This window comes from Eretmochelys imbricata, chromosome 1 (genome assembly GCF_965152235.1).
Source record: "Eretmochelys imbricata isolate rEreImb1 chromosome 1, rEreImb1.hap1, whole genome shotgun sequence".
Classification (NCBI taxonomy): domain Eukaryota; kingdom Metazoa; phylum Chordata; order Testudines; family Cheloniidae; genus Eretmochelys; species Eretmochelys imbricata.
In genome coordinates, this window is record NC_135572.1 from 159,347,656 (window position 1) to 159,360,771 (window position 13,116).

Below are 13,116 nucleotides of genomic sequence, written 5' to 3' on the forward strand. Positions count from 1 at the left end.
CCTTAGCCTCACTACGCGCCGCTGCCACCCTGGAGCCGCTCAAGGTAAGTGGCGCCAGGCAAGAGCCCACACCCCGAACCCCTCCTGCACCCCGCACCCCAATTCCCTGCTGCACCCCAACCCCCTGCCCTGAGCCCCCTGCCACACCCTGTACCGCTCCTGCACTGAGCCCCCTGCCGCACCCACTTATAACACCAACAGACCCCGGTCGTCGGCAGACAGGATCGAACCTGGGACCTTTGGAGCTAAAGGTATGAGCCTCTACTGCATGAGCTAAAAAGCCATATAGCCTTAGTTAAGGACTGTAGCAGACTCTTTAATCTCTAAGTGATATGGGTGCCACTAGTGGGGACAGAGCACCACACCCAGGAGGTGCGTGGGTTACATAAGCACTGCAGGATTTATCCCATAATGTCACTTATACAACATTCAATTACTAAAATAACAATAGTTTAGACTTCTATAGCTCCTTTTGAATGAAGACCTTTTATAAGGATGGTGAAGTATTACTGTCATCTTACAACTGGGATAACTGAGTCACAGACTTGCTCAAAGTAACACAGCAAGTCAGTAACAGAGCCAGGAATAGAACCCAGTTCTCTTGACATGTAGTCATTGCTTTAACTACAGGAACACATTATTATGCAAGTCCTATTAGCCCCAGCACTGCCCACAATCACACTAAAGGCTTCCTACATTAAGACACACAGGGACGTGTCTTTTGCTTGTTAGTGTCATTTTATGCTGGACAAAAACACAGCTTTCAGCATGCAAAAATAACCCCCAGCTAACAAAATATCGTATTTTAGTAAAAAAAACCTGACCTAATATTTCACTTCTCATGAATCTCTCAACAACCTGAACTGTCTCTGCTTTCACCAGTGCTGTGATTTCTTTATTTTTAGCCTCAGTTGCCATCCTCCCCGCCCCAATCACATTCTGTATTAAAACATCTACACAGCAATGAATAGGTCTTTTATCACATGCATGGGAATGCTCCTGTAACCTCACCCACACAGTGATGAGCACTTGAGCTGCAAGTCTGCCTAGGAACACAGGCCCACATTTTCAAAGGCCCTGGCTTGCCAGACAAAAAGGGTGCATTTTCCAATTCTGTTACTTCAACTGAGTTAGCTTAACAAGAAGTCACATTAAGATGCAGGCTAACATGTCAGAAGCCATATCAGCTGGCTGTATTTTAAACTTAGTCTCCCCACTAGACCACGGAGTGGCAAACTTAACAGTTTCAGATGTGTTAGCCTGCACCTTCATGGATCTTTTTAATTGTGTTAACTCAACTGAACTAACATGACTGAAAAACACACCCTTTCTGCCTGGCAAGATGTACTCAAAAACTCATGCCCTTATGTGTGCAGTACCTGACTTATGCTTGCAAATTTCTGTAGCAGTTGTAAGAGCTATTGACTATGTTTGTGCATTCCTAGGTGCACACACACAGCAACGGAATTGTACTCATAGCCAGGCACTGGGGATTAGTATGGACATGTGCAAGAGTGTGTATGCCCTTAGGCACGTAGGTCCAAAAATTTGAGCCACAAAGTGCAACTAAAAAAGCCCCACAAAAACTGCAATATATTTGAATAAATCTTTCATGTTTACCTAATCAACCTTCCCGTCAGCCATACTGAGTGCTACATTTGTAGGATTTTACTATCCCTCTCACACAGTAACAGCTGTCAACTTTGTTATGTTATTATTTACCCCATTCATGCACATTAATTGCAATTCAATTTTAGATACAAACTCAAGCTATATAAATTTCACGCTAACATCTTCACTATGCAGCCAAAGGAATACCTCAGTTTGAAGAGCAATATACATACCATCTCCTTTCTGCCTTCATCCTTCTCTTGAAGTTTCAGATGAGCAGATACCTATTATATAAACACACAATATGATGCAAGTTAAATTGGAACTGGTCAGCAACATGATATCTTTGGAATATCCACAGTAAGTCTAGGCGCAGGTCTGCACTTAAAATGCTGCATTGGCGCAGATACACCAATGCAGCTGTGCTGCTGAAGCACTGACAGGAGAGCTTCTCCTATTGGTGTAGTTAATCCACCTCCTTGAGAGGCAGCAGCTATGTCGACAGGAGAAGCTCTCCCGCTAACATAGTGCTGTCTGCACCAGGGGTTAGGTCAGTCTAACTTCATCGCTCAGGGGTGTGGATTTTTCATACACATACCCCCGAGCAACGTAGTTATATCGATATAAGTCTGTAGTGTAGACCTGGCCTAAAACACACAATGCCAGAATTGGAACTGGACAATTTGTTCTAACATGAGGCAGAAATTAGAAATCAGAAGCTTAAGAAAAGCAGTAATAGCTATGATGTTCTAATCATGAGTATAGTGTAGGCATATGCATGCTTTCTTAAGGGACCCTCAAGGCACCGACAAAAATAAGTGCTTAATAGAAATGCTCTATCATATCAAAAAGGATAGTCCAGTGGACAAGGAAGCACCGTGGGATGCAGGAAGTTCAATTCCTTGCTCTGCCACACACTTCCTGTGTGATGCTGGATAAGTCAGAGTCTCTCTGCTTTAACTCCCCATCTGTAAAGTGATGACAGCAATATTTCCCTACCTCACAGAAGTCTTAAAAAGCTAAATTCATTAGTGTTTGTAAAGTGCTCAGATACTACACTGATGTAGAAAATAAGTAGAGAGATAAATAATGCTGTATAAGATGCCATCTGCTGTCCTAAGAGGTAACTACAAAATTCTGCTCTACCTTTATTAGAAGCAATTAAATGTTAACTAATTAATTTTTTGTCAGCACTTTGGGTGTTTAATTTAGACAAAATATATCATCTGGGCCCAACTTACCAAAAGAGGCTCTTTTTTTGCAGCTGTAATTTAGTTAGCCAGTTTGAAAAACATTACCCTATTGGTCTTTGACTTTGATTTCAACTAAATGAACTAGGAAAGATTACAACTCTGGAAAGTAAACAGACAAGGCATACGCCAGACTAGCTGATCGTAACGGTCCCTTGTGGCTTCAGAGAATTGATGAAAGCCCTTTTCCCCTTACCAAATGATAACAGCCATGAACTACTGACTTTACATATTGAAGGTTCGGCAGGTACAACAAAACTATTGGGCTGATTTTCTCATCAAACTGAGCAGCAGAAGGTTACAGACTGAACACTCAAGCTGGCTCTCAGTAAACAGGCACTATGTCAAGAGTGAAGAGGAAGAGTTTTTATCAATGTTAAGGCCTGGACTCCTTCACAAGGAGCCCAGGTGAAGACAGAAGGAAAGAGACTGTATCTGAGGGCTCCTGGACCCAAGACAGGGACAAAAGAGTAGTGACAGCCAGGAGCCCTGGCATACAGCAGCATCATGCCAGCATAGAATCACCTGGTTAGGACATGGAAACCTGACAGGGAGATTTAACAGGTCACCTGCCAATGTTCCAAGGAAAGAGATTCACACAGGGGTCTCACAGACTCACTCAGTCTGGCAACACTGACCATGACCAGCATTTCAGGCTCCAATGGTTGGCAGCTACTGGAATACAGAACAAGTGACAGGATACTGGTAGGCACTGGGAGGATGCGTGGGTGAGAAGGTGTAGTTGCCCTTCTCTGGTACCAGCCTATTGTTGCCGTTATTATCCAGACACTAGCCTGTCATGGTATTTTATTTCCCTGAGGGTGAAATGAATGCAGGCTCACAAATTTTCTTCTGAACCCTAACAGTGATCTTAAAACAGCAGCGAAGCCTGGGAGATTCAAGTGAAGTCCAGTCTAACTCCCAGAACCACAGCCAGGAATAAAAATGCGTGCTCATGCATAGAGGGGGCCTCACTCTAGTGCCACACCCCAAACCAATCAGAACCAGATAGAAAGTTCACCATCATAGCTTCTTGGACAGTAAGATGAGGGAGCAGCATGTCATCTTGCATGATGTAACAGGACACTTTGCGAAAAGAGCGCAGGTCACGAGGCTGCCCGTTAATGAAGATTGCTCCTTTCATCCCAGTCTCTCTGAAATGAAACAAACAAGTGAGTTAGAGTGAGAGTTCCCTTTATAATCTTTACTACACATCTCAGAGAGTGGGCCTATTGGGCAATTTTAGCCTCTTTTTAAGTGATTTCTTAGGACCAAAACGACAGTGGAGGGAGGCGCGCATGCCCTGTGTGTGCATCTGTGTGTGCACGCATGTATTGTTACATCAGAAATGTCACACCTTGGCAAAAAAATTAATTCAAACATGTGCAAAAAAGCGTGCTGCCCATCTGAACGTTTGCAGAAATGCTGGGTCATTTCTTGAAAGGCTGTTTGTGAGGTGTCTCTGCCCCTCCTTTTTGTGATCTGGTAGCAGGAGCAGCAGAAAGCAACAGCTTATGGGGGGAGGGGAGGGAAAACCACCCAGTTGTTTCACATATTGCAGTTTAATCAAGAATTATTCTTACATCCTGAAATTTTTGATGGAAACATATTTTCAAAGTGTTGATAAAACCTAATTTAAAATACTCCACAGATAAAATCTTGGGCCAAATTCGTCAGATGGCAGGCCAGCAGCCATTTCTCATTTTTGGAATTTTAATAACTATATCTTAGTCTTGCATTTTTGCATTTAAACAAAAAACTCAGAAATGTCTGCTGTATAGAACACAGGACCATGACAATGGGGATAGTATAATTCAATATTTGTGAAGTACTTATTTTCTACAAATATTGGGTGAGAGGCTGTAGAGAGGTGGAGTGGCCTCCTTCTGAACTAAAGAGCAAGGGTCCACTAGACTCCCCCCTAGTGGGCAGAGCTGAATCCACCCTGCCTCCGGCACCGGAAGTCCAGAAGTGGGGCAGGAAGTATAAAAGGAGAGCCCTGGAGTTCAACTGGGGCTGGACCACCCGAGGGAGCAGACATCTCTTTCAGGGAGCTGAGAGTTCTACAGGATCCCAGACTAGCCCTGAGGCGGAGCTGCCCCCTGCGGTCAGAGGAGACAGATGAGTAACTCAAGTAGCTGCCAGGACTGCTGCCAGACGAATGTCCCAAGAAGCTGTGGGAACAGCGTGGCCCCTCCCCACTCGAGAATGGGGAACCACTACAGAGTCCTTCTGATTTTCCAACAGAGGTCAGACTAAATTATCATGGTGGTCCTTTATACTGACCTGTACCCTGCCAGGATATTCATGAGAGTGGATTTCCCAGCCCCAGAAGGGCCCATAATTGCAACAAGTTCTCCACTGCTGAACTTCCCTGAAATTCCTTTCAAAAGGGTCTTGTAACCTGAAGGAAGAAAGAAAATATTACTAAATGGTGACACTTCACAGTTATTCACTGTATGTGAAATATGCTTCACCTATGCAGAGGTGACAAGGATGGCTGTTAGTGAGTGGAATGCAAGAGGCTGGGAGGAAGCTGACAGTTATATCAGCATACCACAGCCACTACCACAACCTACAGAATGCACTGGAGGTTGCAGCCTTTTTCTACTACTTGAGCAGTGGTGATGAGCCTACACTGATCCATTTAAAAATGGCTCTATTTCTGATTCACTCCAAGAAAATAAGAATGGCCGTACTGGGTCAGACCAAAGGTCCATCTAGCCCAGTATCCTGTCTTCCGCCAGTTGCCAATGCCAGGTGCCCCAGAGGGAATGAACAGAACAGGTAATCATCCAGTGATCATCCCCTGTCACCCATTCCCAACTTCTGCCGAACGGAGGCTAGGGACACCATCCCTGCTCATCCTGGCTAATAGCCATTTATGGACCTATCCTCCACGAACTTATCTAGTTATTTTTTGAATCCTGTTATTGTCTTGGACTTCACAACATCCTCTGGCAAAGAGTTCCACAGACTCACTGTGCGCTGTGTGAAAAAATACTTCCTTTTGTTTGTTTTAAACCTGCTGCCTATTAATTTCATTTGGTGACCCTTAGTTCTTATATTATGAGAAGGAATAAATAACATTTCCTTATTTACTTTTTCCACACCAGTCATGATTTTATAGACCTCAATCATATCCCCCCTTTGTTGTATCTTTTCCAAGCTGAAAAGTCCCAGTCTTATTAATCTCGCCTCATATGGCGGCCGTTTCATGCCCCTAATCATTTTTGTTGCCCTTTTTGTTGCCCAGCATGGATTCACCAAGGGAAGGTCATGCCTGACTAATCTAATCGCCTTTTATCATGAGATTACTGGTTCTGTGGATGAAGGGAAAGCAGTGGATGTATTGTTTCTTGACTTTAGCAAAGCTTTTGACACGGTCTCCCACAGTATTCTTGTCAGCAAGTTAAGGAAGTATGGGCTGGATGAATGCACTATAGGGTGGGTAGAAAGCTGGCTAGATTGTCGGGCTCAACGGGTAGTGATCAATGGCTCCATGTCTAGTTGGCAGCCGGTGTCAAGTGGAGTGCCCCAGGGGTCAGTCCTGGGGCCGGTTTTGTTCAATATCTTCATAAATGATCTGGAGGATGGTGTGGATTGCACTCTCAGCAAATTTGCGGACGATACTAAACTGGGAGGAGTGGTAGATACGCTGGAGGGGAGGGATAGGATACAGAAGGACCTAGACAAATTGGAGGATTGGGCCAAAAGAAATCTGATGAGGTTCAATAAGGATAAGTGCAGGGTCCTGCACTTAGGACGGAAGAATCCAATGCACCGCTACAGACTAGGGACCGAATGGCTAGGCAGCAGTTCTGCGGAAAAGGACCTAGGGGTGACAGTGGACGAGAAGCTGGATATGAGTCAGCAGTGTGCCCTTGTTGCCAAGAAGGCCAATGGCATTTTGGGATGTATAAGTAGGGGCATAGCGAGCAGATCGAGGGACGTGATCGTCCCCCTCTATTCGACATTGGTGAGGCCTCATCTGGAGTACTGTGTCCAGTTTTGGGCCCCACACTACAAGAAGGATGTGGAGAAATTGGAGAGAGTCCAGCGAAGGGCAACAAAAATGATTAGGGGTCTAGAACACATGACTTATGAGGAGAGGCTGAGGGAGCTGGGATTGTTTAGCCTGCAGAAGAGAAGAATGAGGGGGGATTTGATAGCTGCTTTCAACTACCTGAAAGGGGGTTCCAAAGAGGATGGCTCTAGACTGTTCTCAATGGTAGCAGATGACAGAACGAGGAGTAATGGCCTCAAGTTGCAGTGGGGGAGGTTTAGATTGGATATTAGGAAAAACTTTTTCACTAAGAGGGTGGTGAAACACTGGAATGCGTTGCCTAGGGAGGTGGTGGAATCTCCTTCCTTGGAAGTTTTTAAGGTCAGGCTTGACAAAGCCCTGGCTGGGATGATTTAACTGGGAATTGGTCCTGCTTCGAGCAGGGGGTTGGACTAGATGACCTTCAGGGGTCCCTTCCAACCCTGATATTCTATGATTCTATGATTCTCTGAACTTTTTCCAATTCCATTATAACTATTTTGAGATGGGGCAACCACATCTGTATGCAGTATTCAAGATGTGGGCATACCATGGATTTATAGAGAGGCAATATGATATTGTCTGTCCTAAAATCTATCCCTTTCTTAATGATTCCCAACATTCGGTTTGCTTTTTTGACTGCAGCTGCACCTTGAGTGGATGTTTTCAGAGAACTATCCACAATGACTCCAAGATCTCTTTCTTGAGTGGTAACAGTTAATTTAGACCCCATCATTTTATATGTATAGTTGGGATTATGTGTTCCAATGTGCATTACTTTGCATTTATCAACACTGAATTTCATCTACCATTTTGTTGCCCAGTCACCCAGTTTTGAGGGATGGCAGTTGCCTGGGACTTAACTATCTTGAGTAGTTTTGTATCATCTGCAAATTTTGCCACCTCACTGTTTACCCCTTTTTCCAGATCATTTATGAATATGTTGAATAGGACTGGGCCCAGTACAGACCCCTGGGGGACCCTATTTACCTCTCCATTCTGAAAACTGACCGTTTATTCCTACCCTGTGTTTCCTATCTTTTAACCCAGTGGTCTCCAAACTGGGGTGCGCGAGATGGTCCCAGGGGGTGCGTGGCAGCAGGAGTGTCGCCGGACGGCACTCCGCAGTTTTTTTTCTTCGGCGGCAGCTTGGCACGTCCATGGCTGGTGTTCCCCTCCGGCGGCGCACCTGCAGCAGGTCTTCCAGTCTTCACCCTGGAGGTGCGCGAGCCAAATAATTTGGAGACCACTGTTTTAACCAGTTATCGATCCATGAGAGGACCTTCCCTCTTATCCCATGACAGCTTACTTTACTTAGGAGCCTTTCGTAAGGGACCTTATCAAAGACTTTCTGAAAATCTAAGTACTCTATATTCACTGGATCCCCCTTGTCCACAAATTTTTCTAAAGTGACTTGGGAGTCCAACTGCCATTTTCCAAAGGCTTTGTTCCTGTATATTAGCCAGGTGCTAGCCTCTCCATTGCGATCCCTGCTACTCCGGAGTTAATACCTCAGCTTTGAAGCAAAAATCCAGGCAGTTGCTTCAAATTTTATGCCAAGTCTCTGCCCAACAAAAAAATAAAGAGTAATCGTCATCATATTTGGAAATCTTAAAAGCAAAATATATAAATATTTGTCTTTCCCCTCAAAGAGGACAACAAAAGTAACACGGCAAAAGGAGACATACTGTGCAGAAAATCCTACTTGATCCTTTTCTCCTAAAGATAGACCTGAGCCAAAATTCAAAGGGCTTGTCTGTACAGGGAAATTGACTAGAATAGCTATTGCAGAATGTGCCCACATGGGGATCTATTCTGAAATAGCTATAGCACGTTAAATTCACATTCTACCTATTCAGCATAACTTCCTCATGTAAACATGCCCTAAATTGGAACACCCCCAAACTTTGGATATGCAGATTAAACTCATAGCCGCACCTATATTTGACCGGTTGAATGAAGACCTTTGATCCAAATGTTATGATCTGGGTTCATCTCGAGCTGCTTAATGACAACCTGTTGTGCACTGAAATTCAGGACCTTTAGTATTTGACTCATTAATGATGCTGATGAAGAGAAAGACATTTTACTTGCTCACACATGGATTCAGTGTTCTGTATGCATAAAACTGTCTAGATTAGCACTCAAACAGATGACATCTAGTTAACTATCATTTATAAAGCTGAAGCCACATTAACACAGAGATTGTTGACTGCAGAACATCACTGTCTAACTGGATTTTCATTCTAATCTGTATCTGTGATCCACTAATGTACCTCCTTTGATTATTTGGATTTAGAGGTCTTTTTCCATCAACTGCACCTGGGAGATACACTCGAGTGTGTGATGTGCATTTGTACTTCTCAGGATTGCCTCTCCTTTTGTTTCTAAAGAGTTAAAAAACGACCCTTTGCTTGGGTTAAACTTTGTAACCTGAAAATATTGGTCAGATGGCAGGAAACAGCAATGCTTTGTGTTGAATGTTTCTATAATGAAATAAAAACAAAAATGGAGGGGGAAAGAAAAGAACCAAGCATATGACATGTTGGGATTTGGCAATTCACTGAACCTAGGTTAATTAATATGCAGGAAGCATTTACACGCAATGTGTTACATATTCCCACTGTTGGAATTATTAGTATAGATTTCAATTGGGACACTAAAATGCCAGAAAATGAACTTGATCACAAGCACCAAGAAAATAGGTGGTAGATTCTCTTCACATAATTTCTGTCTCCTCGTTACCACCTCATGGCCCATCCTGCCTTATCTTGTTTTCCTTTCATCTCCAGATTCCCTCTTCCCTTTCTCGGTCTCCCCTTCTCCTTTATACCTTCTTCTCCTCCTCCTCTGTGTTCTCTGTCCATGCTGCTCTAGCAACAGAGGGCACCCTTGTGCACTCAGGACATGCGATTGAGGGATCTTTCTGATCCACACTAGTCCAGGGATTGGGAGCCTTTGGCATGCTGCCCGCCAGGGTAAGCCCCCTGGCGGGCTGGGCTGGTTTGCTTACCTGCCGTGTCCACAGGTTTGGCTGATCGCAGCTCTCACTGGCTGCGATTCACAGCTCCAAGCCAATGAGGGCTGTGGGAAGCGGCGCAAGCTGAGGGATGTGCTGGCTGCCGCTTCCCGCAGCCCCCATTGGCTTACCCTGGCGGGCCACATGCCAAAGGTTGCCGATCCTTTGCTCTAGTCTCTGCTCTGAATGTTCCACAGGCAAGGAGCACATCCATGGCCAGAAGCAGCTCAAATACTTCTAGAGGGAGCAACATGCCTGCTCCCAATACCACAGACAGTTGTTTCTAAAAAAAAAAAAAATAAACTAACGAAATACTCCCATATACTGGCTCTGAAACCATCCTTCCATTTTTTTTCACAAGCCAGAGGATATTTGTTTTGAAATGCTGGCCTAATCTGACTAATGCAAGCCATCTGGGAGCTGGCAAGATGCTATGTGCTTAAGCATGACCCTAATGGTGCAATATTACAACCTCCGTATGGAGCAAACCTCAAGAACAGTAATAACAGTGAGCTGTAGCTCACGAAAGCTCATGCTCAAATAAATTGGTTAGTCTCTAAGGTGCCACAAGTACTCCTTTTCTTTTTGCGAATACAGACTAACACGGTTGTTACTCTGAAACAGTTTAAAGAGTCTGCCGTATGAGGGTTAGGACAGGGGAATCCAGAAAGGCAAGGATGAGATACCAGTGGCTGCCTGTCTTGCCCTTGATGTCAATATCACCACAGATTGGATCCCAGAATTCAAGGGAAAGAAAAATCACACCTTTTAGAGGGGTATGTTTTTAAAATATGTTAAGATTTATTTATTTAATAATTGTAATAGGGATATGGCCCTTCACACTGGTCCTTTATGTCAAAACTGGTCCTTATTGAAGTATTCTTGGCTTTACCTCAGGACTTTAGTAGACTGATGAAGGACCAGAATGTCAGGCCTTATCACGCAATTAAAATTACTGCACATTACATGCAAATGTGATACCCTTACACTGGGTGAAAACCTGGCCCCACTGAAGTCAATGAAGAGAATTTTATCATTAACTTCAATGAATCCAGGATTTCACTCTTTATGTAGTACTTTACTCCCACAACTAGCCCAAGTACTAGCTTAGTTTAGAATACTATTGACTGTAAGAAAGGCCAATAATGAAGCTCATGTGATAACACAGAAAATACCATTGCAACTTTCTGGTACACCAATTTCTACTGTTTGAGATTATCCTATACCAGTAAAAATCTATATCAGAACAATTTATTCTCACTATAAGGATTTCATAATATGCAACGCATCATAAGCACCAAGAATAGTGCAGGAAGTACTGCATGTGCTTCATAACGATTTTATACTACAGCATAAAGAACTGGGCCAGTTATAAATACGTAAGGAGACATAATCCAAAAAATACTTTCATAGCCCAAAAAACTTGCATAGCCTCAAAATATTCATCCAAAATATACATTTACTGACTAAAAATTAAGCCTCTCTTTACTAGTAGTTACACTAGTTTAACTAAAACAGGTTAAATATATTTCCACTACTGGTCCACCTAATGACTCAAAAATAAACTAGGCTTGTTTTAATTGCATTTTCCTTTTAAAAATTTATTTGTAAACCTGTAAGTCAAGTTTTAGTGTATTTGTAACTTGAGTTTTTTCACTGTAAAAACTCTTCTAAACGGAAATGAGAGATCTCCTGCCAAAAGGAGATGTAACGTGCAACAAGTCGGTTGTTCAGAGCCCGTCCATTAAATTGAAGAAAATAGCTAAAACTGCAGAAAAATAAGGAATATACCTATCTTTAATTAGACAGATTTAAAAATTTGGATCCAGCACTACTGTCTTTGGCAGGATACATTTTAAGCATCTTACATATTGTATTTTGACTAGAGTGTACTAAACTTGCCAAAATCATCTTCATGACACACAGTACGAGAATGATTTTAAAAGGACAAAGAAAAAGAAACTCAATGCATTTTAGGTCAGGATGTCATTAATTAACATTGTCATTAATTGGCACCACTAAGTCCCAATTTATACAACACCATCCCTTATTCTCAGCAGGAGTGGGTGAGAGGTCTTTCTACTTACAAAGGTTAATTCTGCCAAATCAAAGAGAGGAGGTTTTATTATGTAGTGGTAGTATTGTGCCCTGCATAATCCCTTATCAGGAATTAAAAACGTTCTGAGCCATAAGTAACTAGAGACTTCTGTTACAGAATATTGAGGCTAATCTTCCATAGAATCAGTTGACCTATAAATTCTATACTGGAGTCACATGCTTTTCATGAGGAATGGATTATGTGTTTGGAAACATTTGCATTTCTCAAATACAGGGACTGCTTTCCAGTGATATATCTACCATGTATAGCAAAGTTTCCCTTATTTCCCAATTCACTTTGGCCAAATTGTTCCATTTACGCACTAATTCATGTTGGGGGAGCAAGGAGTTGCACTGCTTTAGAGAAAGTTCAGGGAGGGATTGTACCTCAGAGAGGCATAATCCACTCTTAGATTTGCCCAGTGTGTGTTAAGGACTATGGTCAATCCTGATCTAAGTAGCTAAATCTCTGCTGAATTCAGTAGAGTTAGACCAAGGTTGAATTTAGCCCTAGACTGTAAAATACTTTCACTAAAATTATTTTATTTTTCTTAACAGAAAAATGGCCCGAATTCTTAAAGGGGCTGAACTCTTCTGACATTTCCCAGGAGGCTCTGTGTACTTTAAAGAATCAGGCCTGTATTTGGAATCTACCTGAAATACCCTTTTTTTTTTTTTTTTGGCAAGTTGTATCTTAAAAGCTGGCTAATCAGTTCATACTATTGTCAACAGTTGAATTAGTCAATTTCCTATCGAACATTCTTCCACCAGAAAATGCGGACACATCAACATCAAAGTGTGTTTCAATAAGGTTGTTTCAAAATGACTTTTTTGTATATTACCTTAAAATACTTTTATCTGTATATTATATCAGTTACTAAATAGATTACAGATTACCAAACCAATTAGAATATCAATAACCAATTTCAATAGTTATTACCAGTGACCAGTTAGAATACCAACTGCCTGTCAGAATATCAGTAACTAACTTCCAAATGTCATTTAGACTATCAACTCCAATACCAATAATTAAGGCTAAGATTTTGTCATGGATATTTTTAGTAAAAGTTGTGGACAGATCACAGGCAATAAAG

The 13,116-nt window shown here is 42.5% G+C and overlaps 1 protein-coding gene across 1 annotated transcript in view; it reads right to left on the minus strand.

Moving 5' to 3' along the window:
• ABCG1 (ATP binding cassette subfamily G member 1) overlaps window positions 1-13,116 on the minus strand; it is a 78,994-nt gene that overhangs the window by 17,078 nt on the left and 48,800 nt on the right. Inside the window, exons 3-5 of the mRNA XM_077807236.1 lie at window positions 5,148-5,265; window positions 3,883-4,015; window positions 1,845-1,895 (exon numbers count right to left, since the gene is read on the minus strand). Coding sequence (XP_077663362.1) covers window positions 1,845-1,895; window positions 3,883-4,015; window positions 5,148-5,265 — 302 coding nt within the window. The remainder of the gene's footprint in view (window positions 1-1,844; window positions 1,896-3,882; window positions 4,016-5,147; window positions 5,266-13,116) is intronic.